A 25,674-nucleotide genomic window follows, 5' to 3' on the forward strand; every position below is an offset into this window, starting at 1 on the left:
AGCATCTTAATTTGCCCTTGTTAAGACGTCCAAATTTTTGAACATTTTTGTGGTGGAAGCATAATACCCCAGTGTGAGAATGGAAAGTAAGAAAAGAAGATATCTCATAGTCTAGTTCGGCAAACAGGAGAAAGAAGAAAGACATTAAAAAGAAAAGAGAACGAGGCCTGTCGGTGCAAAGCCCGCCACCGCTAGCTGGCAGAATAAATTAATAAAGTTTGGATAGCGCGTATGTTAGCGATGCAATAATTCCAAGATGGTGTTGTTTTTGGAGCTTTTTATCTTTTTTGGACAACCGAGATTGTAGGTGTCTAATGTTCATTTTCTTTTCTCAGATAACAGCAATACAAGAAAATAGGAAATCAAACAAGAACAAGATTTACCATTTTTATTCTCTTGAATCACCGTAAATAATCACAAAAACCAGAACTTTATATATGAATCAATATGATGGAGCTTTAAAACCAATGAAATAAAACATATGAAAAAGTTATTAAAAATTGGTATCCTCATCTGGCTTCTTGTACTTATGCACCACTCCTTCACATGATGCCATTGATGTATGCAGAAATCACAGCACCAATAACAGCAGAGAAGAAGATTGAGAATCTGTATGTTGGTGAAGAAGCGGAAGGTGGTAACGGGATTGTGCCAAAATTAGTAGGGTAAGAGGGTGCTGCAGCAGTGTCAGGCAATGCGCTAGAACCATTAGAAGGAGAGATATCTGAATCATTTCCAACAGATATATGTAGCTTCTGCTTCTTTTCACAGTGCCCTGGAACTCCACTAGTGAAGTAGAAATGTCCATTTGCAGTTATGTTAAATAAAGAGTTGCCATTTTTCATGTACAAAACTGGATCTGTCAGGTTGCAAGAATTGTAGTTTTGCTCAGTAACCTGAATTACTGAATCTTGACTTGGTGGATACAAGAACACTGAAAAACCAAAAAGATGTTATGAAATGCATTATTCGAGCTATTGTTTACATCGAAAAGAAGATTAAAAGTGAAAGAGTGACTCACATAGAGAATCTCCAATCTTGAAGGTGTGATATTTGGACCAAAAGATGTAAACTTTTGGGTTTGCTGAAGTGGGAATGCCCCAAGCATCTAAATCTCCAACCTTGTACTGATAGCAGGAAACTTGGAAATGCACCAAAAAGATTAACTGAAAAGCATAAAGGACCATGAACTTAGGACTTCTAAGATTGGCCATTCCCACCTGCTATAGACCCAATAGTTTTTCTTTCTCAAATTTAGAAGTGAGAGCAAGGACACCTAAAAGAAGAAATCTTATTGGCTCCAAATACCTGTTGACAGAATGTAGAAGCAGAAAAGAACAAATTGATGATGGTCTGCCTAAAATGCCCTTGTAACTATTTGACAGCAGCTTGATCTGTTCCTTTCAGCGGTGAAACCTTAAACTGTGTGAGATGAATGGTGGAGATGAGGATCTATCAATAGGGGGGTTGAGGATAAAAAGGGAACTTTGAAAGTTTGGACAGAAAGCAAATGATAGGGCAATGGCACATGGGCCAGTTGGGCAATCATCCATCAACTCAACTCAAAATGGGCATGTGAGGTTTGGAACTTGGCTTGGACAAAGCTTGAAGGAAAGAGAGGGGATGTTCTATAAAATGTCACAAAGATGGACTGATTTCTAATTTGTTATCATTTCACCATGTGGAGAGGAGAGATGAGAAAACTGTCAGTTTTTGTCTTCTATCGCATGGCTCAAGAATGAGGTCAAGGCATCTCCAGTAATGGCTTGCAACTTAGTTTATAACTCTTTCAGACAATCATTTTAATTATATGCCTATTGTTGAATACATATTCTTGATTATGTTTCATTTGAATCATAAAAATAGCATGAACAAACATAGGAATAAAATTGTTAATCAACATTGAATACCTATTCCAAATCTTGCTGAAATTGTTATCTCTATTTTATAGCATAACTTCTACACAATCTCATAAATCTACTAACAATATTTGTGATTACTCAATTATGGGCTAAGAATGCAAGTCGAGAATGACTTGCCTCTTACATTCCTATTTAAATTGTACGTCGGTGGGTGAACAATAGATATTGAGAATATATGCAGAAACGAATGAAAAGCGCTTGAGAAACATAACAGAAAGATCCGGAAAAAAGAAAAAAGAGCATAAATGGCAACTAATGAATTGGAAGAAGAGAAGTTAAAAAAGCTGAGGTAGTTTTTTAATCAGAAGATCAAACATTCATTTAACATATAAAAGCTGGGGAATTCAAAAACAGATGTTTTCTCACTCTTAATACCAAAAAGCACTAGCTGGCAGTTTCCTGTCAACTATTTTTGCAGAGCCCTACGTTATATTATACTGTTAAGATACAAACATAAATAAAATGGTATTTTGATTACTGAATGACAATGCTGAAAAGCTGCGATTTGAAGTCAACCCGATACGCAATGAAAATGCCACATTGCTGGAGTACAAATGCACAGAATGGCTCTCTAGCAAAGTATTTAAAAAAAATGAGAGACATAAAGGAAATCAACCTAGCCAAATAATTAATGTAAAACAACCTACATACATATATATTAATCATTAAGAAGACACCATAAAAGTTTCTACCATTAATATCTAAGGAATAGATATGCTCAGCACTATTGCAACACCAGATTACAAGAGCACCCGTAAACAAAATTTAAAAGCAATAACTTCCATCATTCTAAGCACCTAAAAATTGGTTTCTTACTGTCAACTGCCTCTTGCCCGCACCATACCTTTTGTTCCCTCTTATAAAGTAGGACTAAACCCACACTCCCTGTTATTGTTTGGATGCAAACAGCTAATCCAAGTTGCAGCTCCAACAGCATATATAAGGAGCAAAGGTGGCTGCTTGCAATCTCTTAAAAAAAAATTCCACGAGGTTTCTGGCCTCTGCAGTCAGTCAGGCATTTAATGGTTCTGCTTCCATCTCCCTCATTGCTGTCCAATCTTGCGATCCTGCAACAAAACAATTTATCACCACTTAAGACTGACAATAAAAATTAAGATTAAGATAAGATATGAAGGAAATCAAGAAAACTAATAAAATAAAAGGAGACACTTGTGATATTCCAGTCCTTATTCCTTGAACTTAAGCATATATGCAGATAATTTAAATGCACAGTTCAGGAGGCTTATTCAAGTACATAAAAGCACAATGCTATGACACTGGGAGTTCTATATATTGCGAGAGCTACTGGGGAATTTCAGAAAATGATAGAATTTTCCATCTTAGATATTTTTGGTTAAGCAATAGTATATAAATGAGAAGCCAGAATCAAATTTATTCAAGTACCTAATCTATCAAATCTTTGAATCCAAAGAGAAAAATAGAGCACATGCCAAACATTACAATTAAATAGAGCACATGCCAAACATTCCATCTGAGACAACTAAATACTTACTTGATTTTTGGCTTTCTGCAATAATCATAAGCCGCCTCTGCAAAAGAGAGGCCACAAAGAGAAAAATAGAGCACATGCCAAACATTACAATTATGGGGAACGCATCAACCTTCAAGGAGAAAGAAGAACACAGTTGTTAGACTACAAAGAGAGCAATATGCAAGGAGCATATGCGTAATTTTTCCAGAGAAACTCTCAGTCATTGCAGTGTTATCTCACATCAAAAAGATTAACTCACATTATACAACACAACACACACAAATATGTTGAGAGGAATGCGGAAGAAGTTCATGATGGTGCTTCTAGCCTCTTCAGGAATATATTGGGACCTCATCTTCATGATAGATGGCCAGAATATTCCAACGCAGGCCTCAAATGTGCAGAAGCCAAGAAGCTGGACACACGCAGAAAATGAGATGCCTCCACCTCTCACTCCAGAAGGTACTATCAAGAACTGTTAGATACCCAGAGTCAGTAATTTCTCCTTTAATGCTTTCACGTAGTAATGATAAAGCAAGAAAAAAAGGTGGAAATTAAATTCACTGCATACACTTGTTATAACAGGAAGCAGAAGTGAAGCTGCTGAGATTATGAAAACAATCTGCATGTAGCTCTCAACTTTAATGGATGAGCGAGCCATCAAACGAGATGCAATAGAGCTTCCCAACATCGAAGCCAGCATAAAAGTTGCAAAAATGAAACCATGTGGAATGTCCTCACCATTTGGGCTCAGTGCAGGAGTCCAAAGGAACACAAAAGTGTACATTGAACCTTCAAATAGGGACTGTATGGCACCCAGCAATGCAATTTTTTCATCTGATTCCACATGAAACATAATATCAACACAAAATACCAGAAAATAGAAAAGGGGAGTAGAGAAAGAATACTACATCTATAATGTAAAAGTAGAACTAAAAGTCATTATTTGTGTATAAGTGTGAAAAATATAATTATATTGTTCCATAAAGGAACTTGAGAGTTTGAAAAGGAAAATTACTGGGAAGAAATGAGGAATTCGACAAAAGTAACCAATACAAATATTTCAGCTTAAATTGTATCCTTGTCAAGGCAGAGTTTCTTTTTTCAGCATTAGAAGTTCAAAATGACTGCATTTAAAGAGCAACCTGGAATTTGACAAGAAAATCAGCCAATTTTTCCCATGTAGCACACAGAACCTGGTCTTCACACGTTGGAATGAAGAAAAGAAAAACAAATGTGCAAACAATGACAGGGTACATTCACAGGCACTCCATTTTGCATTTCAGTCTCAACAACATGTACTGCAGCTAAAACTGACATGGCAGCCAGATACTAAATCTTAAATTCACACAAAGTTCATTAACCTATAGCACGTATCAAGATGAAGCACAGAAAATAACTTTATGAATTTACCAGAAGCAATGGCAACGGCAGCACCCTTAAATTGGGAAAGTAAGTCCTTGCTTTCTGACGTATCTCCATAATTTTCAGTCCAAGATGACAATATAATTGCCATGCCAATTGCAAGGAAACATGCAGCAGCATCAAATGGAGCAACAGGCCCAAGACCCAAGTTATCCACTAGTAAATTCCCAAACAACCCAGCCATAATGGCAACCAAACCATTGCCAAGAAATATTGCTTTTGAGAATGTCACTGACAACCATTGTTGATCAAAACCCCTCTGCAAAATGGGAAGGGGACAGAAAGATATAAAACACATATTAGAGGAGAAGATCAAACCTGTGTTTATATGAAATGTAGTTATAACACATGAAAGTAGACTTTATGTGTCCTAAGAGCCAAGCCAAATGCTGAAAGCTATACTCAGGCAAAGATATTTCCATCAGTAAAAAGACATTTTGATCCACACTATGCTATGGGTGCACATTTAAGGAATACAAGAAAACCGAGGACACATCAAGTGATAGCCTCCATCTCCTAAATGTACCTGAAACTTTAAAACACTTAAAAAGAAAGGGTTTGATTTAAGATGTAGAGAATCAAACACTAACATCAAAATAAGTTAAACAATTCAGCTCATCACACACCTTGAAGTGTTCTGCAACAAGCCAAGACTCAAAAGCAGAAAAGAGTAGAGAAGTTGCAATGCCTCCCAAAACACGTCCCAACATTAAGACTTTGTACTCTGGAGAATGTTTGGTGATGCAACTCAAGATGTAAGTTATGCAGTAAGTAACACAAGCTCTCCTCCGACCCCTGAATTCAGCACATAACATTATCAGGACTTCATAATGTGGTCAATAGCCAAATATGAGAAAAAACAAATGAAGATGAAATGAAATATTACTGCTTGTCAGCAAGAGACCCAACAATTGTCCCAAATAACATTGAAGATCCAAAGCCAGCAATAAAGAGCTGGCCAATCTCTCCCTTTCCAAACCCATATGTACTGTATAGATAGTATACATATGGACCCTGCAACCAATCCCCAGCTGTTTCCACAAATCAATTCAATTAGCTCCTCTCAGAAAGAAGTTAAGAAGTTGTTAAATACAAACAGATACTACTCCTGCAATGTTAACACATCAAAAGGTTTTTCACCACAGAACCTTAAAGAAACAACACAGAAAAAGATGATCTACAATAATAACAAAGAGATCAAGCTCACATTCCCTACAGAATAATTTAACCGCAGAAATATTAAATTCTTACTTCAACCATAAACCATTACGAATTGCTAACAGAGAGATTCTAATATGGGCTAAAAATAAAAACTCGCAATTAAAATCCAAAATCCCACAAGACTTTGAAGCAAAGCCACTTCAAGAAACAGTGATAAACTGGCAATGGCATGAGTTTTACAAGAAATGGAAGGAAAAGCCAAGAAAGATCAAATGAGGGAAAAGAAAAGGTCAGATCTAAAAGAGGAAATACCCATCATGAGAGAATAAACCAGAAGATAGTTGTTCTTGAAAGCATTGAAAGCAGAGGTTGTGTTTACTCGATCTCTGCTTGTTTTGCTGAGTTCTATGGCTGCCACTACAGCCGCTAGGCCTCCGAAAACCATGAAGTAGAACATCTCCATTCTTTCTTTTTCTTCTTCTTCCTCTCTATCACTTAATTTCAAGATTCGATCCGCACAGAGAGAGAGAGAAGAGGGCGTGTTAAAAAGAGGTTGATATTGAAATTAAACCCAAAATAATCATTTTTGTTTTACTTTGATGCAGTATGGTGGGATTTATAAATGCTATTGCTAAAAAAAATAATAGTAAAATAGACACTTCCGTTCCGTCGGTTCATTGATTTCCCGGGAATTTTTATAATGTTATTTTTATTATATTATCAGTTTTTTCTTAAGAATATATATATATATTAGTTAAACTGTAGCATGCAAAACTTTAAATTTAAAAATAATAATAATTGAAGCAAATTTAAATACAGAAAATGAATGTTAAAGTTTTGCTATTTGCTGACTAAGAGAGTTGAATGTATACTTTTGATTTTGTTTTATGCAGTTTAATGGAAGGAAGTATGAGAGATATGAAAATGTAAGAAGAGGCAAAGACCTTATTCTTCACTTGGTGCAACAGAAGTAACCTTAACTGTAAGTAAGATATCATTATTAGACTTTGAAATACATTTTTATATGCTCAAGTGGTTTAAAATCTGATTGACTCAGTCTTACTTAATACTTCATCTACACAATAATTTACTCATTTCTATGACTGATGTCCAAAACACAACTCAAGAGTTCATATTCCAGCACTTCTTTTAAGGTTGTTTTTCCTTCTTCATACATTAACATTGAACTGTAAAGTTTGTATCATTCTAAGGCATAACCTCTCACTCAGCATCCATGGAAGCAGCATTCCTAAATAACCCAACATCAATATCCCCACGACATGATGACCCGTCCCTTTTCATCTCGTGGTGCCCCATCAGGGATGGGGCATAGCCCAACTCCCAAATTTCCCTTCTCCCTTCTCTTGAAGTTATCTCGTACTGCATCCTAGTTAAAGCAATCCAACTGGATTGGCTGTCCTTATCCATAGATAATTAACCTGCCATCTCCCGAGGCACCATTTCAATATGTATGGCTTTTCACCATTTTCAATACCAAGGATAGAGAATAGCATTTGAAAAAGAAAAAATAATCATATATCAAACTTTCAAATTTGCACCACTAAAAATGGTAGCAATGCGTTTCAAATTTGCACCACTAAAAATGGTAGCAATGCGATAAAAAAAATTAAAATATTACATGAAACGGAACGGATGTTGCAATAACATGTCAAGTTTATATGAATGATTGCTGCTGACAGTAACATCTTAGTACAAAGGGAAGCGCCGATCTACCATCTATGGTTTCGAATAGTAAAAGAACCGAGTACTCAATCAGGTCCAGCAAAATTTCCCGGAATTCTTCACCTCTGATACAGCAACGATATCACTCTTTGATGTTCTAGAGTTTCAGTGCTGCTCTTGCCATGGCTAATGCACCCTCGTAACTTTTATTTCCACCTATGAAACCACTCATATGGACAAAAACACAAACAGGGATTCCAGATTCCCTTGAGAGCTCATCATCCCTTAGACCTCGCCACTGAGCTGGAAGAGCCCTGCGGCTCTCAAATCTATCAGGAGCAACTGCCACTGCCTGCACTCGCCAATGTTTGCTCCTATCATCCTGCATATTTTCATTTTATAAGATATCCAAACTCATCCTGGATACATCTAACAGCTGCTTTTTAAGGAATGATCAACCAATGACAGGTGTTTGACCAAATAACAGGAGAGCAACTGAAAAATCAAAACAAACATATTCCATTCTTTCGGTTGACCTTTGCGAAATGTGACATCCATCGTGTAAAAACTTGTGAGAAAGATCCGATAAGTGAACTGAATAAACACATGCTTACCTGATAGAGAACATATTTAATTGAAGGCTCAATCTTCAATTCCTCCTCAATCTCAAACAAGTGAAGTTTCCACTGTAGAAAATATAACCTAATCAGAATTTAGTGAAACAGAAGTACTCCCTCTAAAGGATCAGCAACTATAACACCAGATATAAAGCCAAACAGATATACACATGATAAAGTTCGCAACCTGCATTTTTCAGATTTCTATTATGGCCCCAGATTATCTAGTTATGGGATGATTGCACTACAAATAAAAGGATAATAAGGGCTCATAAGAGAGAACCCATACACCTCAAGTTCTTAAGGAACTCAAGCTTTTTGCTCAGGATATGCAGCTTAATTTCAGGGCATGTTTGGTTAAAGCGTTGCCAATAATTGTTAGCTGGTAGCTAGTATCTAATGAATATTGAGTTTTTGGTAAATTATTAACAGTTGTTGCTGGTAACTTATTAAATTACTAACATAGCCATCAATTAAAACTTTATTTCCATAATATGTACCATAATATTATTAGTTTAATGAGTTGGACATGTTATATATATTAAATAATATAAAATATATACTAAATTTTTTTTATATAGTAAATAACTTTATATTAACAAGTAAAAACATTAAATATGATATTAGATATTATTTTAATTTTAAAAAGAACTAATAAATAGAGTTGTTGGTAAAAAGCTCCAAATTGTAGCTGTTGCGAACCGGAATTTTTAATGTCCTAAAAGCTACCAGCAGCTATTCAAAAAAAATTACCAAACACCTTGATATAGTCGTTAGAAACTCAAAAGCTATTAACTACTCTCCAATAGCTATGCCAAACACCCTCTCATTCATAAACTTCTTAGATAATGCATGTTTCCACAAATTTAATTGATAGATACACACATAAAAATACATGATAGAGCACGTAAGGCTAGAGATGCTATGATAGAATAACAAAAATGCACCAAAGGTGGGAGATTAGCAAACCATACTTACAGGACAAAAGGTAGCCAAAACCATAATTTCACCACTAGGATCAACATCAGATCTAGCTTCAAGGCACTCCATTACAATTGATCGTGCTGGTAACCAAGACTTTGCGTGATAGTGAAGACTCTAAAAAAGGTGAGTCAATAAGAAATTATAAACACCTTTATTCCTACAGTTCATTGTATAAAACAGGAAAAAGAATAATAAATATGAATATGGCATTTACTCAGATCATGTCAGAAAAGAAACAGTTTCTAAAACAAACTGAACACTCACATCTAAAAATTCACTACCAGCTAGTGTCATTGCTCGTTGGAAGACCTCATTCTCCTTCTCAGGTGATTGATCAGGCTCTATCCAATCCAAATTCAATCTCCCAACCCTTGAAGACAAATGGGTATTATTAACATATCTTGGAGGCTTGTCTGTATCATACTGATTGATTCCATTATCAACAGCATCGATCGCCTGCAGAAATTAGAAACAGAGTGTTCCCAAAAGAAGGGGGAACATGGATAAAGATGGACTTAATTATCAGTATACAGCATAACCTATAGGACCAAGAATCTAAGAAAGAAGAGATAAACTATCTGCGAAATACTCATAGTATGGGCAGCATATGCCTGACTATGCCAGGTGATAGCCTAACATTTTTAAATAAATAACATTTGTCAATAAAATAATCAATTTTAAAGTTTAAGTTTTTAACTGAATGCCCAAAAAAACGAATGTTAACATTCCGAACGTGCCCTTGTGCTCAAGCTCAACTAATAAGCATACACCACATTCACCCTTGTGCTGAAACTGAAACAATTACTAGTGGTATCCAACATTCACACTTGAAGCAGATACTATTGGAATGTGGCTGTGGGATGTGAATGAAGTAAAATGCAAAAGGAATAAAAAGTCAAATAACAAACATAGAATAGGAAGGACCCATAAGCATTATGCTTAAGGTTTTAGAAGGCTTTAAGGTCATTGCTTAGTGCACCGTCATCTTTTAAACTTTGACCTTCACATACAATCAAAATATATGCTAAAAAAACAATCATCAGTCTTCATTAGTAAAGTCTCAGGCATCTAGAGATGAAATCAAACAGCAGTTTCTAGACCATCTATAACATGAACAATCATAATAAACTTAGATTTGTCAAAAGCAGACAGAATTTAGCACCTCCATGAAGCTTTTATAAATAGCTAAGAACAACCGATGCACATTTGGGTGCCCTTCATCAAGCTGAAGCTCTTTAGCTATGATCTCCTTCCCAAAATGCTAAGAAACAAACAATTAATACAAAATCAGATAACATTCAAGAGATCAACTAACTAACAGATCAAAATTTACGTAAAAGTTTGCCTTCTTTGCACGATGTACTACCTTATAAACAAGACCAGCACTGCTAAGCTTGGTAGTAAACCCATGCCCAAAAACCTCCTCAAACCCCTTCTGATGGTGATCATACCGATCATGAACAGGATCATACACACCCCCAACATCAAGCACAGCATCCAGACTCTCCAACACCTACATTCAGCCATCAAATTTTATCCGTATAAAAAACAAACTACGTACAAGTTAAAGCTTACTGCAGTTCGGGGACACTTAGCAAAATTTCCATCCCTTTTGGGAATACTATCAAAATCAAGCCCTTATAATCCACATGGTATTAATTCTAAAGATTCAATATTTCCCCAAGGGCAATTTCTTGGTAACAATGTGATGCTGGATAGTTTCATAAAGACCCCAAAAGGCTAGTATTACAATGAAACAGAAAATTGGATGAAGGTTATTAAAACCTGAAGATCACGGGAGCGGACAATTTCCGCATTAGAAAACTTGTTGGTGAGGCGAATCATGAAGCAACCAAGAGCCTCGTCACAGTGGAAGCTACCATTATGTGTACCTACGCGCTTTGGAGGAGCGTGACAAGGAGAGCCAGTAGAGTATGCAGGAGAAGAAACATTAGGATAAGGAGGAGAAGCCATGAGAGGGATTAAGGAATGGCGACTGAGAGCCTTGGAAAAGAAGTTGGAGAAGTTGAACGCTCGGGTTAGTGCCAACATAGCCCTTATTACACTGTTTGAATGAAGAAAAACCTTCCCAACTGTAAAGCTAAAACCTTGAGGTTTTGTTTTATGGGCCAAAATTGATAATTCCTTAATGGGCCAAAAGTAAGCAAGATTGTATTTTTATGCCACTGCTTTTCAATTGATAGTTCTCCCGTCTCAACCATGGTCACCATAAACAACACCTCTTCTCTAGCTTATCCAAACCCCAAATCTTTATTCAAGAAACCCTTTTGCATAACATCACCAACTTGTTCAAGACTGTTCTATAGAGTAACTACTTCACTGCCAAAACCTCTGCTCGTACAGTGTAGCAAGAATGATGATTCACAAGAGAGTAATAGTTTGAAGGATGCATTGTCTGGTATGGTGGACAAACAGGTAGAGGCGCTTTTCAGTAGAGAAGAAAATAGGGTATTGATTGATGGGTTAGAGAAAGCATCTCAGAGATTAGAGAGAGCAAAAAGGGACCTTGCTGAGATTGAAAGACAAGAACTTGAGGCTGAACAAATGAGAGTTTATATTAACCAGCTTGAAAGCAGAGCTTCCGAGGTCTGTTGCTTTTCTAATTCAGCTTTTCCCCTTCTTTTTTGGATATGCAATTTGAGGCCAATATAAGTCTGTTATTTGTGTGGTGTAACTGTAATTATTAGGAACTGAGTTCTGTATTTTGGAGATACTGGAAAATTTGCGGTTATGTCTTATACTCAGATAATTGACCTTGTATTTACTTGATAATAAAGATTAGTGGTTATTCTGCTGATAAGAATATAATTCACTTTGTTGAGGACGCTATGATCTTCTTAACAAACTGTGGAATGATGATAATATTGTTTTTGGTTAAATTCAAGATTGCAGAATGTCAGCAAGAGATTATAGAGGCAAGAGCTAAGGTTGAGGAGGCAGAACGTTCCCTATCGTTGAATAAAGATCCTGAAGATGGTTTGGGAGGAGAGACGATTAACAAAGACGAAGAGAGATGGGAGTCCATAAAAGCTGCTTCTATATCTGCATTTGTTGGCACCCTTGCAGGACTCCCCATCTCTCTCACACAGGTGACCTCCATTCCGCAGCTTATACTTCCTTCGGCGACCACCTTCATCAGCTGTGCGTTATTCGGAGTAACCTTTCGGTATGCAGTGAGAAGGGATTTGGACAATTTTCAGCTAAAAACGGGAACATCTGCAGCTTTTGGATTTGTAAAAGGTACGTATTTTGATCAAATTCAAAACCAATGCAGCTGTTGCAGTAGGGGTCTATTTAGAAAAAAGTGGATTTGTAATGCAGGTCTTGGTACACTAGCTGGAGGGCCACCATTTGAGCTGAATCCTGCAAGTTTTTTGTCACATGCTTTGAATGGTGCTGTTTATGTGTCTGAGAATCTCTTGATCTTTGCCTTTGCTGCTGTTAGTTTGGACTTCTGCATCAAGATGAGGCTTTTGAGCCCCTTTCCTATGAAGAAGCCGAATTAAGGCTGCAGAATTTTGGGGCATCATCCTACATCGTCAACCATGCGCGATTGACCTGTATCTTTCCCATTATGATTAGCAAACATCAAGTTTTCATGGACTTGTATCGAGAAATTTGAAATGTCAGCATAACCAGCTTGTCTCAAAGCTGAACAGCAAACCACTGAAATATAGTATATAGCCAGCCAGGGAAGATTTTTAATGCGTTTCATTGCTGTAATCAAAGTCTGCCACTTCTAAATTTTGCCTGTCACTTGTAAGCATTTCTGACAGGGTCTAAACGAAAACCTAATTTACAAGCCATCGATGTATTGCTAGTTTACCCAACGGACAGATGGCCAAGAAAATTTATAGCTTGCAACCCAGTCGCATGAATTACAAGGCTGATCTCTAATGCTTCTTCCTCTCCTCCCCATCATCCCAACCGCCATGTGAGTTTTCAGGATGTTTTGAGGACTTCCTATGAACTCCTGACTTTGGAATCTCATTTCTTAGCTCTTCAGCGGATGGCAGATTCTCATGTTCTTGCCTCCCCTAATATCAGAAGTCAAAATCGTGTCAGGTTTGAGTGCAAAGATCATATAAGCAACAGAATGCACATATGCCTTCATTGACTGATACCTCCTCGTATAGTTCTTGATGATCTTTCAAATTTATTTCTTTCTTTTTCGTTAGAAAATTTGCAGCTTCGTTAAAAAATTGAAATCCCTGAATATCTCCATTTTTTATACTTGCTTCAAGCTGTGAAAGGAAAAGCAATGTTAGTAATACAAAGATAAAATACAATCACTCTTACGGTTTCCAATGCAATCTCAAGGCCTCACATATCTCTCCAAGCTAAAGGGTTAAATTATGAAAGAAATACCTGGACATGAATGATACCCAAAACAATGCTAGCAACAGGCAGCCAACTCTCCTCCGGGGACAAGGACATATTAGACCTATATACATAAGATGAACCAAGAATTTGCAACATTAAATTCTTTGCCCTAGCAACTTAACATTACACATAATATAAAGTGAAGCATATCAAACACACATACGTTACAATTAGAAGTTTTATTTTTCAACAAACAGACAAATCTGCATCAAAATATAACAACAATGTTGTGTTAACCTGAGATATGGAGCCAAGTAAACAAGAGCATAGACAGCATAACGCCGTTTCCCAGTATCAAGCCAAGCAAATACCCAGCTCTATCAATCAACATCAACAAAAAAGTTTAAAACTTTCAAAGATAAAAACATAAAAATAAATAAACAAATAAAAGAAGAGATCAGCAGACCAGCCAATTAAAGTAAGGAACGAAACTAATGATTCCCATAGCAGTCAATCTAGCATCGGTAGAATCAATAGCGGAATCACCATCGTCGTCAGTGTTCACAGCATTGGGTAAAAGCAACGAACTTAACATACAGGCACCAATTGCAGCAGCAAAAGGAGCGTCCCGAGAGAATTCTGCTCTGCATATTCCCTTGTTTTTTAGTGATTTTTTCTGCATAACATAAAATCTTAAGTAAGATGGAAATTAAATAATTAATTGTAGTACCTGATTAAGGAATTTTACCTTGATAAGGACTCTAGTGTGGTGATTAAGTTTGGGAAGTGAACGGGGCAAGTGAGAAAGAGGTTTAAGAATGGAAGAAGAAGTAGTAGTAGTAGTGGTGAAGCAGACAGTTATCATATCTGCAACCTGATGTGGTGGTTCTCACTAACATGCGCCGCCAGCGTCGGAGAGCGATCAGAGAGAAGAAAGAAGGCAGATTCTCGAGTTTCGCAGCCTGTATTGGGAAGTGTGATATTATTGACGTGGATTTGGTCTATATATTACCGATTTTCAAAATGTATACTTTTTCTTTTATTGCAGAATATGGATCCGGGTAATTACCCGTATTCATACATTTGAATTGAGGCTCGGAAGAAGAAAATGAGGCTTACATACATTCATGAAATCCATTAATTTATAAGTGAACTTCTAAAGATTTTTTGATAGGAGAGCTTACAACTAGAGGGATAATATGTGCTGGAACCTCCTTCCTAATAAATTTACTGCCCAGTTAGCTTAATTCATGAGCTGCAACATCTACGGACATAAGAGAATAAACAGAAAAAAAATATCAAAAACAAAAAATTTTGCATCTAAATACAACCTTAATTGATCTATAAATGAATTTCTATTATATAATAAATTTTACTTAGAATGAGTATGAAATTTACTTTAATATCTCAAATTTTTACTAATTTATATGCATCGTGTTATTTTTTAGAAATAATTAAGTATTAAAAAAGAGCTACATTTAAATTTTAAAAAGAAAAATTTGGTTCATCTGGTTTATATCAAACACACTCATAATGAAACCCTTAAAATGAATGATTATAATTAAACGCAAACAAAGGAACAAGCAGCCAATGCCCTGATTTCACAATTCGCAAGCTCCATATTTAAAGCTTTCCTGGCTAACAGAAAAATGAAATTAGAGGCTTGTGCCTTCGTTTATTTCCATTCTCAAATACGTACAAAATTCCAAATTATTGACTGTTTAGAAATTATAACTTGAGCATTTTCATAAATAAATAGAAGAAGAAACAGATTAGTCCACCAACAACATATACAAGATCAGGTGACTATGCACAGACAGAATAGGATATACTAATGATGAAAAATATGTAGATATGAACACTCCATGCATGCTACTGTCTCATGGCAATTGCTGCAGTGCCGGCTATAAAATTGCCAATTTTGGGAGCGCAGGAGAACCTTAATTCTACTTCAACTAGATGTACTGTGAACGAGAACATGTACTGATGTGACTGTAAGTTCGCTTACTTCTTGTTAATATGACTGCAATCTTCAAGGAAATCCGTAATACCACACAGTTGCAAAAGAGATCCAGTAACACAAGTGCTGTTCTTTGCCACCATCCATCACTTTGAACAGCCAAATAAGATTCTTCTCCAGCCACTAATAAAGAATGATGAACACTTATCTGTTGATGTACAGCTTTTCCCTGAATTACAAGATAGCTTCATTTTACTGAACATTTTCAGCTTTCAGGCATCCAGTTCCCTCCTATCCCCATTTGGTTCCTGACCAGTTATGGATTTAAGCTGCTGTAGCAACTGCAAACAATAAAGCAATCCAGGCAAACAATTCAACCACACATTCATGGGTGTAAATATATTTCCACTATCCAGAGAAGGGATGAATTATCTTGAGCTTTAAACCCAATTAACCTTAATCATCATGCTTTCTTAAGCACAATAAAATCATAAAAGAGGTAATCCAAATAGAGTAACTAAGCAACACGAATCCTATTAAAGAACTCACTTGAACATATTTCAACCTTTCAGCATTAAGTTCCTCATTCAAATTGATCATCCTGAAACAATGAAAAGAGAACATTAGGAAACCTCCAACATTTGGACTAAAAACAAAGACTCATGAAAAGGATCAACCTAGCTTGAAGCTCGGAGATTTTCACTAATAACACTCGCTCCCTTTCAGAAGCAACTGCTTCAACCTGTTGCACGAGTAGATCAGGCATACAATAAGCCAAATATCCTACGTCTTTTCTGATAAATTAGCAATTGGCCTTGGGACAAATAAGAAGCTGGTTTCTCTGGACCATGAAAGATGAAAGAGATATTTTATTTATTTTGGGGGCTCGGGGAGGGGGACGAGGCAGACATGAAACTTCATGATAGGCAAAAGAAAATTGTGCTTACACTTCCATTATTCTCTGAACTGCGGGGCAATGGTGGCAACTTCCCGTTTTGCACCACTGACACGAGCAAACTATACAATTCAGTCCTTTGCACGATACAATCATATTGGATACCAAATGATAATAAATCTTTTACTCACCATCTACTGCTTCAGCTGGTTGTAAGCTCATCAACAGATTGATGATAAGATCCTGCAATGACAGAAAATTTTCCAATTATGGCTGTGACTAGGGTAGCATTTTACATGATTGAATGTAAACAAGCCTTCCACCACAAAGATCAGACATAATTTATGCCTTTTACCTGTTGAGCAGAGGTCTGCTGAAAAAGATTCTGCAGGTGAGGCATAAGAAGTGGTGCAGGTAGACTGCTGTTGATAACTTCTTTAGGAGACTGACTGGTAGACTGAAAAATGAAGAAAACAGCATTTTCTAAATAACTAGCTAAAATCAGTAGTTATCGCCATGGCATTAATAGTAAACCAATTTACATGTTCTGCATCTCACACAGAAAGACTTATGTGTGAGTTTCTGTGTCTGTTGCATGAGAGTCAGACTGATGGTTGAATCCTGAACTGACTCTGCCAGGGCCTTTATTTTCTAAAATCTAGTGCAGATAAGAACATTGCACTAAACCAAACATCCAAGAACCTTTTCAATTGTTACCCAAACTATTTCATATCTTAAAAAGTTCAAGCTTGTGCAGAAAAAAGGTGATAATTAAATTAGAAACAAGAGAAAGAGTTCAATGAATAACCGTTTGCTTGGGCTCGAACATCCAATCGCCAACACTAGCAGATTTTCTTAGCGGTGATCCCTGAAAATCATTGGAAGAAAGAGTCAAGTGAGTAGTAGACAACATATAGTTACTTAAATAAGTAGGCATAAAGATCAGCAACCTACCTGTGAAGATCGACGTGGAACTGTGCTTAATGGAATATCCTAGAGCACATTCTTTAGTTAGTGAGAGTCAAATCATAAGACAAGATTTTATAAGAATCGAGCTTTACCTTTACAAGATCTAAATTTTCTGATGTTACTGAAAATCTACCCTTGATTTGCACCAGATTAGTCTTTGATTTTTCATCCAAAGAATCTCTAAATCCTATTGGAGGATGCAAACATAACAAAGAGAAAGATATAAGTCTACTGGAGAAGTAACAGCATCTATAATATTATTGTAGATTCTCTTGGCGGTTGACTAGTGTCATAACCAGAAAGATAAAAGAAAAATGGAAAAAGTACAATCACAATGTATTTCGCCAATTATGATGTTCACTGCATCTGGTTTGTACCTCCTGAAGATTTTATGGGAGCTGATAAACTGTTTGCCGAAGCACGGTTTGGAAGCATCAGGGGACCACTAAAGCTTGGAGCTTTTCGAACTTCACGTATGGTTCTCTCTGCCATTGGCTGATTGTCATTCTCAGACCTAATAATTCACAAAAACTCAATAAAGTAAAATACAGAGCAGACACAAGTCACATATGGACTAATAAGATTTACACATAACAATCGAACTTCAACTAATAAAGAGAAAAAGGGTTGATCTATAGTCGACGAAAAACTAAAATCAGAATTTATCTCCTGGCCCATAACAAAAAATGAAAGAAGAAGTTGGACTTCCACCCTCACTAATGCAACTTTGAAAGATTGTTCAATACAACTCCCAAATACCTTGCACTGCCAAAGAAACACTCTCAAGCTTTCTGCCAAGCTTAACTGAAGATTCGTTCAGAGCAATATGAATGCAAGTACATAAGCTCGAATAGACTGAAAACTGATAAAATGTAGAATAGAAATCGATAAATTGTTTTCTTCCAATCTCCATATATTGAGAGCGCCCAACGAAATTATTATTTATAGTCTGATATTCTTTCAGTTTATAAAAGGTTTAATTTTATAAATATCATAATCCCTTTATGTATTAAATCACTTATAGGTGTTAGGCATAATCTAACTAATAATTAAATGGCAGTCTAGAATTATAATTCATACAAGCAAGTGTAAAAAATCGTACTGTAGGTTAAGAACATATTGACAAATGAGAAGAAAACCAATGCAACAAGAATCTAAATCAATTCAAAAAGCCCTGGATATAATTAAGCTGTAAAAGAAAAAAAAAAAACAAATGCTGAAGCATACAAACCTTTCTAGAAAGCGCCCTTTATCAGATAATGAATGACCAAGCACAGCACCAGGCACGAGAGGCCCACTTTGAGTTTGGCGGCTCTTTGCTGCTTTAGTCTTGGCCTGGTTAGCATCCTTTTCTGAGGTTAATGCTTTTTCATCATTGCTTGATCCACTTCTCTTTGAATCAATTTTGTCCAGGTAACCCGCTTCTAGCAAGTCACTTTCTAAAAACTTGCCCTTTCTGTTCAAACTCACAGCCTGTGGTAGTTCATCCTCAACTGTATGTATGATACTCTCAACTAGCTCTATTTCACAATTTGAATTCAGATTCATAGAACTGGATTGAGCATCAGACACAGCCTGCCAGCAATAAACAAGAAATAAAAGTTAATTGCTAAAGATCAAAATTGCATAGCAACAGAGAGAATCTGGAGCAAAGAATAATGCAGATGAAGAAAGGAATGGTATCTTGGATAGTTAACAGAATTGACAACCTTATTACTACCACATTGTCTCATGCTTTCTTCTTCTTCCCTTGTCTCAGGCATATCATCATCATCTCGGACCTACAAAAAGAAAACGTGAAAAGAAAATAGCTCAGATATTATATCATATATCCAACAGGCACAACTGTTGTAAAAATATTATCTTAAACGAAGACTTCATCATAGCTCACTTACTAGAGATGCTTGAGCTTTTAAATCCTCAATATCAAAGTTCCAAGCACTAACACCTCGCTGGTACTCACTCTGATGATTGGAAGACAAAAAATTACCATAAATGATTAGAATGGAAGAAATAACTTATGCAAAAGTACCAAACTGAAATATGCCCGACGCCTCAATTTCACTTATTCCTGATTAAATATTAGTTCCCTTAATTCTTGAAGAGCACAGCAGATCAAATGAAAATAATGGAAAAAAGATCAAATGAAAAGGGGAAAAAAAATGAGTGGGAAGAGGCAAGTGTATAACAGCAAGATTAAATGAAATATGGCGTGCTTCAAAAGAACATCCATATCATGACATGGACATAATCAGTGTCAGCAAGTTTGATGATTTTGAGAAATGTTTCTAACCTGCGATAAAGCTTCCTGTTCTGCCGAAGGCATTTTCTTAAGAGCTAGTTGTGCAGCATCTTTAAGCTGCAACGTTTTAGCAAGTCATGGAATAACTCAACTGCAACATCTGTAACCAAAACAAGCCTCATAGAACTTTAACCACAAACCTGAAGGGCTTTCACACGATTCCAAAGAGGAGGCAAGTCTGCAAATAGTTTCTTCACAGAAAGCTCTGGAGGCTTTGCATGCTTAAAAAAGGAGTGCTTTAGTAACTTCTCAGCTGTCGGCCTCTTTGTTTGATCTTTTACTAGGCACATTGCAACCATTTCTTTAAAAGACTGATCACAACTGGAAATCCTCCAATAAGAATCTTAACAAATATGAAAGGGACAATGATAACATTGACAACACTAGAAGCATGCTGTCCTGAACCACCTTATTCTACAGATGTGCACAGGAGGAAAAAAAAAACTATTAGTACAACAATCTAGCTAGAAAGAATTCCTGTACCTTAGAGAACTTTTTATCACGGTCATAATCAAGTCCAGGAGGGGCATTCTGTATGGTCATCAAGAGAACCTGCACAAATGAAAGAATTAAAAAAAAAAAAAAAAAGTAAGATATCTAACTAACCACTTAGAGAAAAAAAATTAAGAAAAAACTTAAGAACAAAAAACCCTCAAACTATTCTAGCAATTTTTTTTGGGAATCCAACTGGAAGTACCTTCATGGGAGGGTATTTTGAGAAAGGAGCATGACCATGTGCCAGCTCCAATGCCGTTATACCAAAAGACCATATATCAGCCCTGTGCAAGAATGACCAAAGAGACAAACCAAGCAATAACCCCGTATAAGTTCTCTTTCCATTCTCAATTTTGAAGTTGTAATCATTTTCTTTAATCGACCAAGATCCAAACCCAGTCTAATAGATGAAGTATAACACACTAAAAATCAAGGGAATATATTCTTTTAGTACTATTTCTGAGAGAATAATAGAAAAATAAAAATAAAAAAACGAGTCACAGAAATTCTTTGTTATCCTAATAAAATCATAATAGCTTTATTATAGTTAATTATGGAGTTGTGCATGTAAATAGTTATGGCAAAAGGAAACTATGATAATCATTCTTGATGAGGGAGAAAGAAAAAGGTAAGGCCACATGTTAGACACACATGGAAAACAAGATGCATGACCACCATGACCATCAGCTCTGATACACATATGAAGAAAGATTTCAAGGTACATAAATAAATGCCCCATCAATAACAAAGGTGCTATAGGATCAAAAGCCACAAACTGAGCTTCCCACATATCCAGCAAAGGAGTGTAGATTCAGAGACAACATTTTTGTTACTGAACTTCTCTTCAATTTTGCAATAAGCAAATAAACTCTTAATTTTAAAGAAGAAAAGCTCACTTGGAATTGTATCCACTTCCCGGCTGCAAGACTTCTGGTGCCATCCTGAAAATTAAACAATAAAATCCAAGGATCAGAACCTTTTTATTTTTCAGTTTTTAAAAGAATGGTTCATACGTACCAGCAAGGAGTCCCCACAAAAGTATTTCTAGCACGTTGTCTATCACCTGTATCAAACATGCAAGCTGAAACACCAAAGTCAGCAAGCTTTACAATCCCATTACGGTTCAGTAGTATGTTTCCAGCCTGTAAGATTGAATGAAAAAGAATAAAGTAAATAACCAGTCAACATAAGGTTAAAAATAGGAAGATAATAGTAAACCATGTGATACATAAAATGAGCAAACTAATGGTCAACTGACCTTAACATCTCGGTGAATATGCCCTTGTTGATGTAGGTAATCCAAAGCCTTGAGAGTTTCTTTAAGAATGGAACTAATAGCAGCCTCTTCAAACCCATCTGGATATGCAATCTTCATGAGGTGCAAACAAGAACCCTCATCCATGAACGGCATCACCACCCATAAATTTCGGTCAACAACAAATGAACAAAATGCCCTAATCACATTTGGATGGTCAATCAAACTCATGGTTTGGGCTTCCCGTCGTATGTCATCCTATTAAAGAACATAGCTTTAACAACTTCAGACCATCAATTAAGGCATGTGCATAAAGAAACATAAGCAAGAAGAAGATATTCTCATAATTAAACTGCTGCAAACAGCAATTATTAGAAAAAGGTTGTTCAAAAATCTGAACCCATAATCACAGTCTGAGTGCAAATAAGGAAATATATTATTATTTGAAAGAGCCATTCTCTGTCTCACATTTCAAAATTCAGTTAGTTGCTTTTTCTCTTTTTCTGTGCCCATCTCTTTTATATGAGAAACAAAGCATATAATTCTCTATGGATGTATTTCACACAACAGGTTTTGAGCAATAATGTAGATCTTGGAAAGAGAGTCAACTTTATTACAAGAGTTAGGTAGCAATTGGTAAAACTGAAATTATGTGCTGAAAATTTAAGTACTGGATATAAGAAATACTAAGATTTTTTAAGTATTGAATCTAATCCATCTGTTGGATAATTGTCGCTACTGAAAATCATTAAAATTATTGATTGGACATATAGAGCACTACAATAGTAATTTTTAAGATTTATCCATCAAATATATAATTAAAATTATATTTAAAAAAAAAAAAAGGAAATTTGGAAACTACAATCATATAATGAAAATATATTTTTCCATAAATAAATATAAAAAGAAACATAGAAATCAATAGTAATTTAAGGAAAAATTAAGAATTTGTTAGTGATAATTTAAAAATATATTAAGGGTGTAAGAGTCACTCCACTGACAAAAATATTGAACAAGCAATAACTTAGTAATTTAAATAGAAATTTTAAGTTAACTATTTTGCCTTACTATTTTAAGTGGTTTTAACTTCATTAAGTTGGTCCACATTATGTTATCAAACCATCTTAAAAGTAATAGGAGCAGAAAATTTTAATTTTAAGTGATAAGTTGGGTTATCAAACACCCTATTAGTCATAGTGCTTCTAGACTCAATCCCTAGGGAGCACATAATGTTTCGTATCTATTTCTTCTTAAAGTTGACAAGCTAGATGCTCACATCTCATGTCACCAAAATGAAGGCTTCAAAATATATAGAAATGCAAAAAGTAAGACAAAGAAAATATATGAGATAAGGCCAAAAGAAATAAGTTAAAAGAAATATACTTCCAACATTAAAGGAGGAAGCATAAGAAAGAAAAACATTCCCCACAAAAAGATAACGTTCAACATTTTGATTTGGGTTCTGTCCGAGATTCTTTTATGAATTAGTTGGAAGATGTGATCATTCAACCTAGCAAATATGGAACTCTTGTTTTACAAAGACACATCTCCTACAAAAGCTTTGCTATTTACCAATCGCAAGTATGCAAAATATGTGGTCATTCAACCTAGGATAATATGGAACCCCCATTTAATCAAGATGCATCTACTCCTAGCCAATCTAGCTGACTACCAATTATAGCCCCTAGGCAATTTCAAGCGCACAACTGAAATTGGCAACTCATATCCACATTCATACAATTTCCTCTGGCATGAATATGCTAGACAAACTACAAAAAAAAATTTAAAAAAAAAAAAAAACAGCAAATTAATTGGTTACGAAATTATAAACCAAGATTAAAGTGGAATTGGACAATTCCTAGACATAGAACCCAGACTCTATACTTACTTGAACGCATAATTAGGTGCATAAAATTTATTCCACATGGTAATTTGTCAGACACTCTTAGGTTAAATTCTCAAACTTCCAATTTATTCCCATGTTAATCAAAATTGATGGAAACAATTTCAATCCATTTTGCTCAAGATTCAGGACTCTAGCAATGTGTACATTTATAACTAAAATCCAACCAAAACTAAGTGATTCTGCCCTAGCTCATTGAAAAGATAAAACTCAACTATCAATATTGCAATTTCACAAATAGATCGAACAAGTCAAAATCGTTTTAAGCTCAAATTACCAAACAGTCAAATCTAGTCAACTAAAATAAAAACAAAATCCTAATTTCCAATCCAAAGTCTAAACATGATCTAGCCCTAAACAAACTAATTTCAATCAAACGTAAACCTAACTGAAACACGAGAAAATCTAAGTCAAAAAAAAAAAAATAACTAACCAGATTACTATTGCATCGATCAAGATCCAAGCATTTAACGGCTACGATTTCATTAGAAGGGAGGTAGATCGCTCTATAAACAGTAGCACTAGCGCCGTAACCAACTTCCTCTAGAAGTTTGTAGTCATTGGGATTCGCGGAGTAGTTCTTTTGATTACCTCCCATCCTGCCCATAACCTACAGACACCGCCCTGAAAACCACTTCAAACCACCGCAAAACTGCTTTTCTCCAATCAAGAAAGAGCTTAGAGTTTATTATTCTTGGTAGTGTTTTGATTTTGTTTGCTACGAGTGTAAGTGCGTGCGATGAAAGTCGTTTGAGAGATTATATTTTCTTTTCTCGTCCGTTGACCGCCATCTGAACCGATTTTATCAATCGTATTTTACCTTCGACGAGGAAAAGAAAAAAGATTTGCCATATGCGGCGATGATATAGTGGCTGATGACGACACGTGGATGGTTGATATTAAGAGCTGTGTGGAACCTACTTATTCTTTTGATTTTTGAGATTGTGTTAATAAATTTCGCTAATTTATGGGAAAATTGGGATACCTTCCATTTTTCATCTTTTAGTTATTATTACTTCTGAAAAGTATTTTTTAATTGTCTTCTGATATATAGTAATATTATAAATTTTTAAAATTTTATCATAAAATTTGTTATAACTGCGTCTGAAACATATTTTTTAATTATTTTCTAATATATATATACAATATTATTTTTCTATAATAATATCATATAATTTTTTATATTTTATTTTAAATTATTTTTATATAATAATATTTATAGATAGTTTTAGCAAATATCTATTCTATTATATTTTAATTTATTGTAATATTATTTTATTTTATTAATTTTATTTATATAATATATTAATATATTTTATTTTTAATATAATAAAATTAAATATTAGATTTAAAAAAAATTAATATTTAAAATAAATTATAAATCTTAATACTGATAAATATATATTTTATTTAATTTTAAATATAATGACTATATTTATATAATATATGTATATGTGAAAATAAAGTAATAAACAAGTTTTTTTATATGGCCATCTCTCTATTTTTAAGATGCTTTTTTATTTAAAAATATTATTTTAGTAGATTAATTTTCTTTTTTTAATATTTTATCTTTTATAATTATAGACTTTATTATTCTAATAGATTTATGATTCTAATAGATCAGTGGCTTTTTGGTTGTTTTCACTGTCAGTAAATATTATTTTGATAGAAATCCATAATCACTCAAGTACTAATGGAGAGAAAGAATTGGTTGTGATACCGCGCCAATAAGATCCAGTTTCCATTCTTTTTAAAGGAAAAAGGTGTATTTTAGCCCTTAACGTTTAAGCCGAGGAATAGATTGGCCCCTAATTTATTTTTATGAGCAAATAACAGTAAAAATCATGTTTTTCTGTCATTTTGGCACTTCAATAGCACGAAATATATAAACTGTTGTTAGTTAAGAATGATGTGAAAAACTTTTTGACTTTTATTTAAAGTGGATCCCACTTTAGTACATAAATCACTTAAAATAATAAAATTATTAATTATAAAATACTTAAATTTTTGTTTTCTCTTTTAATAGTATATTAGATTTTTTATTCTTTTTAACGTATTCAATCAACCATGATTTCTCTTATCCGCTATAACCACCGTCATTCCATCACTATTTATTATCGTCATTGTCTCTCCACCATCTTTGGTGTTGCTTTATTAAACGTAACCAATAATGAACCAACATCTCAGTTTTATTAAATTTTTCAAATATTCAAAAGTGCTCTATCGTTCATTAATTTCTTTATTGCAAGTGCAAGACTCAGTATTAC

At 35.0% G+C, this 25,674-nt stretch overlaps 6 protein-coding genes across 8 annotated transcripts; 1 reads left to right on the forward strand and 5 right to left on the reverse strand.

The window, feature by feature from the left end:
- Positions 1–362: 362 nt before the first annotated feature.
- LOC8288827 (stellacyanin) lies at positions 363–1,566 on the reverse strand. The gene is made up of 2 exons (XM_002518848.4): positions 1,022–1,566; positions 363–934 (listed from the first exon to the last, which is right to left on the reverse strand). The coding sequence occupies exons 1-2, from the start codon at positions 1,212–1,214 to the stop codon at positions 543–545; spliced, it is 585 nt and encodes a 194-aa protein (XP_002518894.1). The 5' UTR covers positions 1,215–1,566; the 3' UTR covers positions 363–542.
- Positions 1,567–2,550: 984 nt separating this feature from the next.
- Positions 2,551–6,682, reverse strand: LOC8288828 (molybdate-anion transporter). The gene is made up of 8 exons (XM_002518849.4): positions 6,313–6,682; positions 5,726–5,870; positions 5,466–5,634; positions 4,828–5,098; positions 3,986–4,251; positions 3,674–3,889; positions 3,436–3,544; positions 2,551–2,989 (listed from the first exon to the last, which is right to left on the reverse strand). The coding sequence occupies exons 1-8, from the start codon at positions 6,461–6,463 to the stop codon at positions 2,934–2,936; spliced, it is 1,383 nt and encodes a 460-aa protein (XP_002518895.1). The 5' UTR covers positions 6,464–6,682; the 3' UTR covers positions 2,551–2,933.
- An 831-nt stretch (positions 6,683–7,513) lies between these two features.
- On the reverse strand, positions 7,514–11,350 carry LOC8288830 (MYG1 protein). Its single transcript, XM_002518851.3, has 7 exons — positions 11,070–11,350; positions 10,651–10,797; positions 10,447–10,545; positions 9,549–9,740; positions 9,279–9,398; positions 8,298–8,369; positions 7,514–8,065 (listed from the first exon to the last, which is right to left on the reverse strand). Exons 1-7 carry the CDS (start codon positions 11,334–11,336, stop codon positions 7,841–7,843), a joined length of 1,122 nt encoding a protein of 373 aa, XP_002518897.2. The 5' UTR covers positions 11,337–11,350; the 3' UTR covers positions 7,514–7,840.
- Positions 11,351–11,504: 154 nt separating this feature from the next.
- LOC8288831 lies at positions 11,505–13,019 on the forward strand. Its single transcript, XM_002518852.4, has 3 exons — positions 11,505–11,891; positions 12,191–12,545; positions 12,627–13,019. The coding sequence occupies exons 1-3, from the start codon at positions 11,505–11,507 to the stop codon at positions 12,809–12,811; spliced, it is 927 nt and encodes a 308-aa protein (XP_002518898.1). The 3' UTR covers positions 12,812–13,019.
- Positions 12,987–14,944, reverse strand: LOC8288832. Of its 2 annotated transcripts, XM_048375185.1 has the most exons (7): positions 14,813–14,944; positions 14,377–14,590; positions 14,095–14,304; positions 13,926–14,005; positions 13,674–13,749; positions 13,430–13,549; positions 12,987–13,342 (listed from the first exon to the last, which is right to left on the reverse strand). In XM_048375185.1, exons 2-7 carry the CDS (start codon positions 14,491–14,493, stop codon positions 13,199–13,201), a joined length of 747 nt encoding a protein of 248 aa, XP_048231142.1. In that variant the 5' UTR covers positions 14,494–14,590; positions 14,813–14,944; the 3' UTR covers positions 12,987–13,198. The 2 variants fall into 2 exon arrangements, with proteins under 2 accessions (XP_048231142.1, XP_002518899.1); XM_002518853.4 differs by lacking the exon at positions 14,813–14,944 and having other exon boundaries at positions 14,377–14,724.
- Positions 14,945–15,278: 334 nt separating this feature from the next.
- Positions 15,279–24,267, reverse strand: LOC8288833 (serine/threonine-protein kinase BLUS1). Of its 2 annotated transcripts, XM_015719005.3 has the most exons (21): positions 23,841–24,265; positions 21,508–21,762; positions 21,267–21,391; positions 21,146–21,190; positions 20,452–20,533; positions 20,238–20,306; positions 19,895–20,065; positions 19,746–19,811; positions 19,348–19,416; positions 19,162–19,233; positions 18,684–19,027; positions 17,830–17,966; positions 17,545–17,639; positions 17,438–17,476; positions 17,292–17,351; positions 16,839–16,940; positions 16,675–16,726; positions 16,536–16,591; positions 16,266–16,330; positions 16,138–16,189; positions 15,279–15,929 (listed from the first exon to the last, which is right to left on the reverse strand). In XM_015719005.3, exons 1-21 carry the CDS (start codon positions 24,012–24,014, stop codon positions 15,861–15,863), a joined length of 2,199 nt encoding a protein of 732 aa, XP_015574491.1. In that variant the 5' UTR covers positions 24,015–24,265; the 3' UTR covers positions 15,279–15,860. The 2 variants fall into 2 exon arrangements, with proteins under 2 accessions (XP_015574491.1, XP_015574492.1); XM_015719006.2 differs by lacking the exon at positions 17,438–17,476 and having other exon boundaries at positions 23,841–24,267.
- Positions 24,268–25,674: the final 1,407 nt, after the last annotated feature.

This window comes from Ricinus communis, chromosome 5 (genome assembly GCF_019578655.1).
Source record: "Ricinus communis isolate WT05 ecotype wild-type chromosome 5, ASM1957865v1, whole genome shotgun sequence".
Lineage (NCBI taxonomy): Eukaryota > Viridiplantae > Streptophyta > Magnoliopsida > Malpighiales > Euphorbiaceae > Ricinus > Ricinus communis.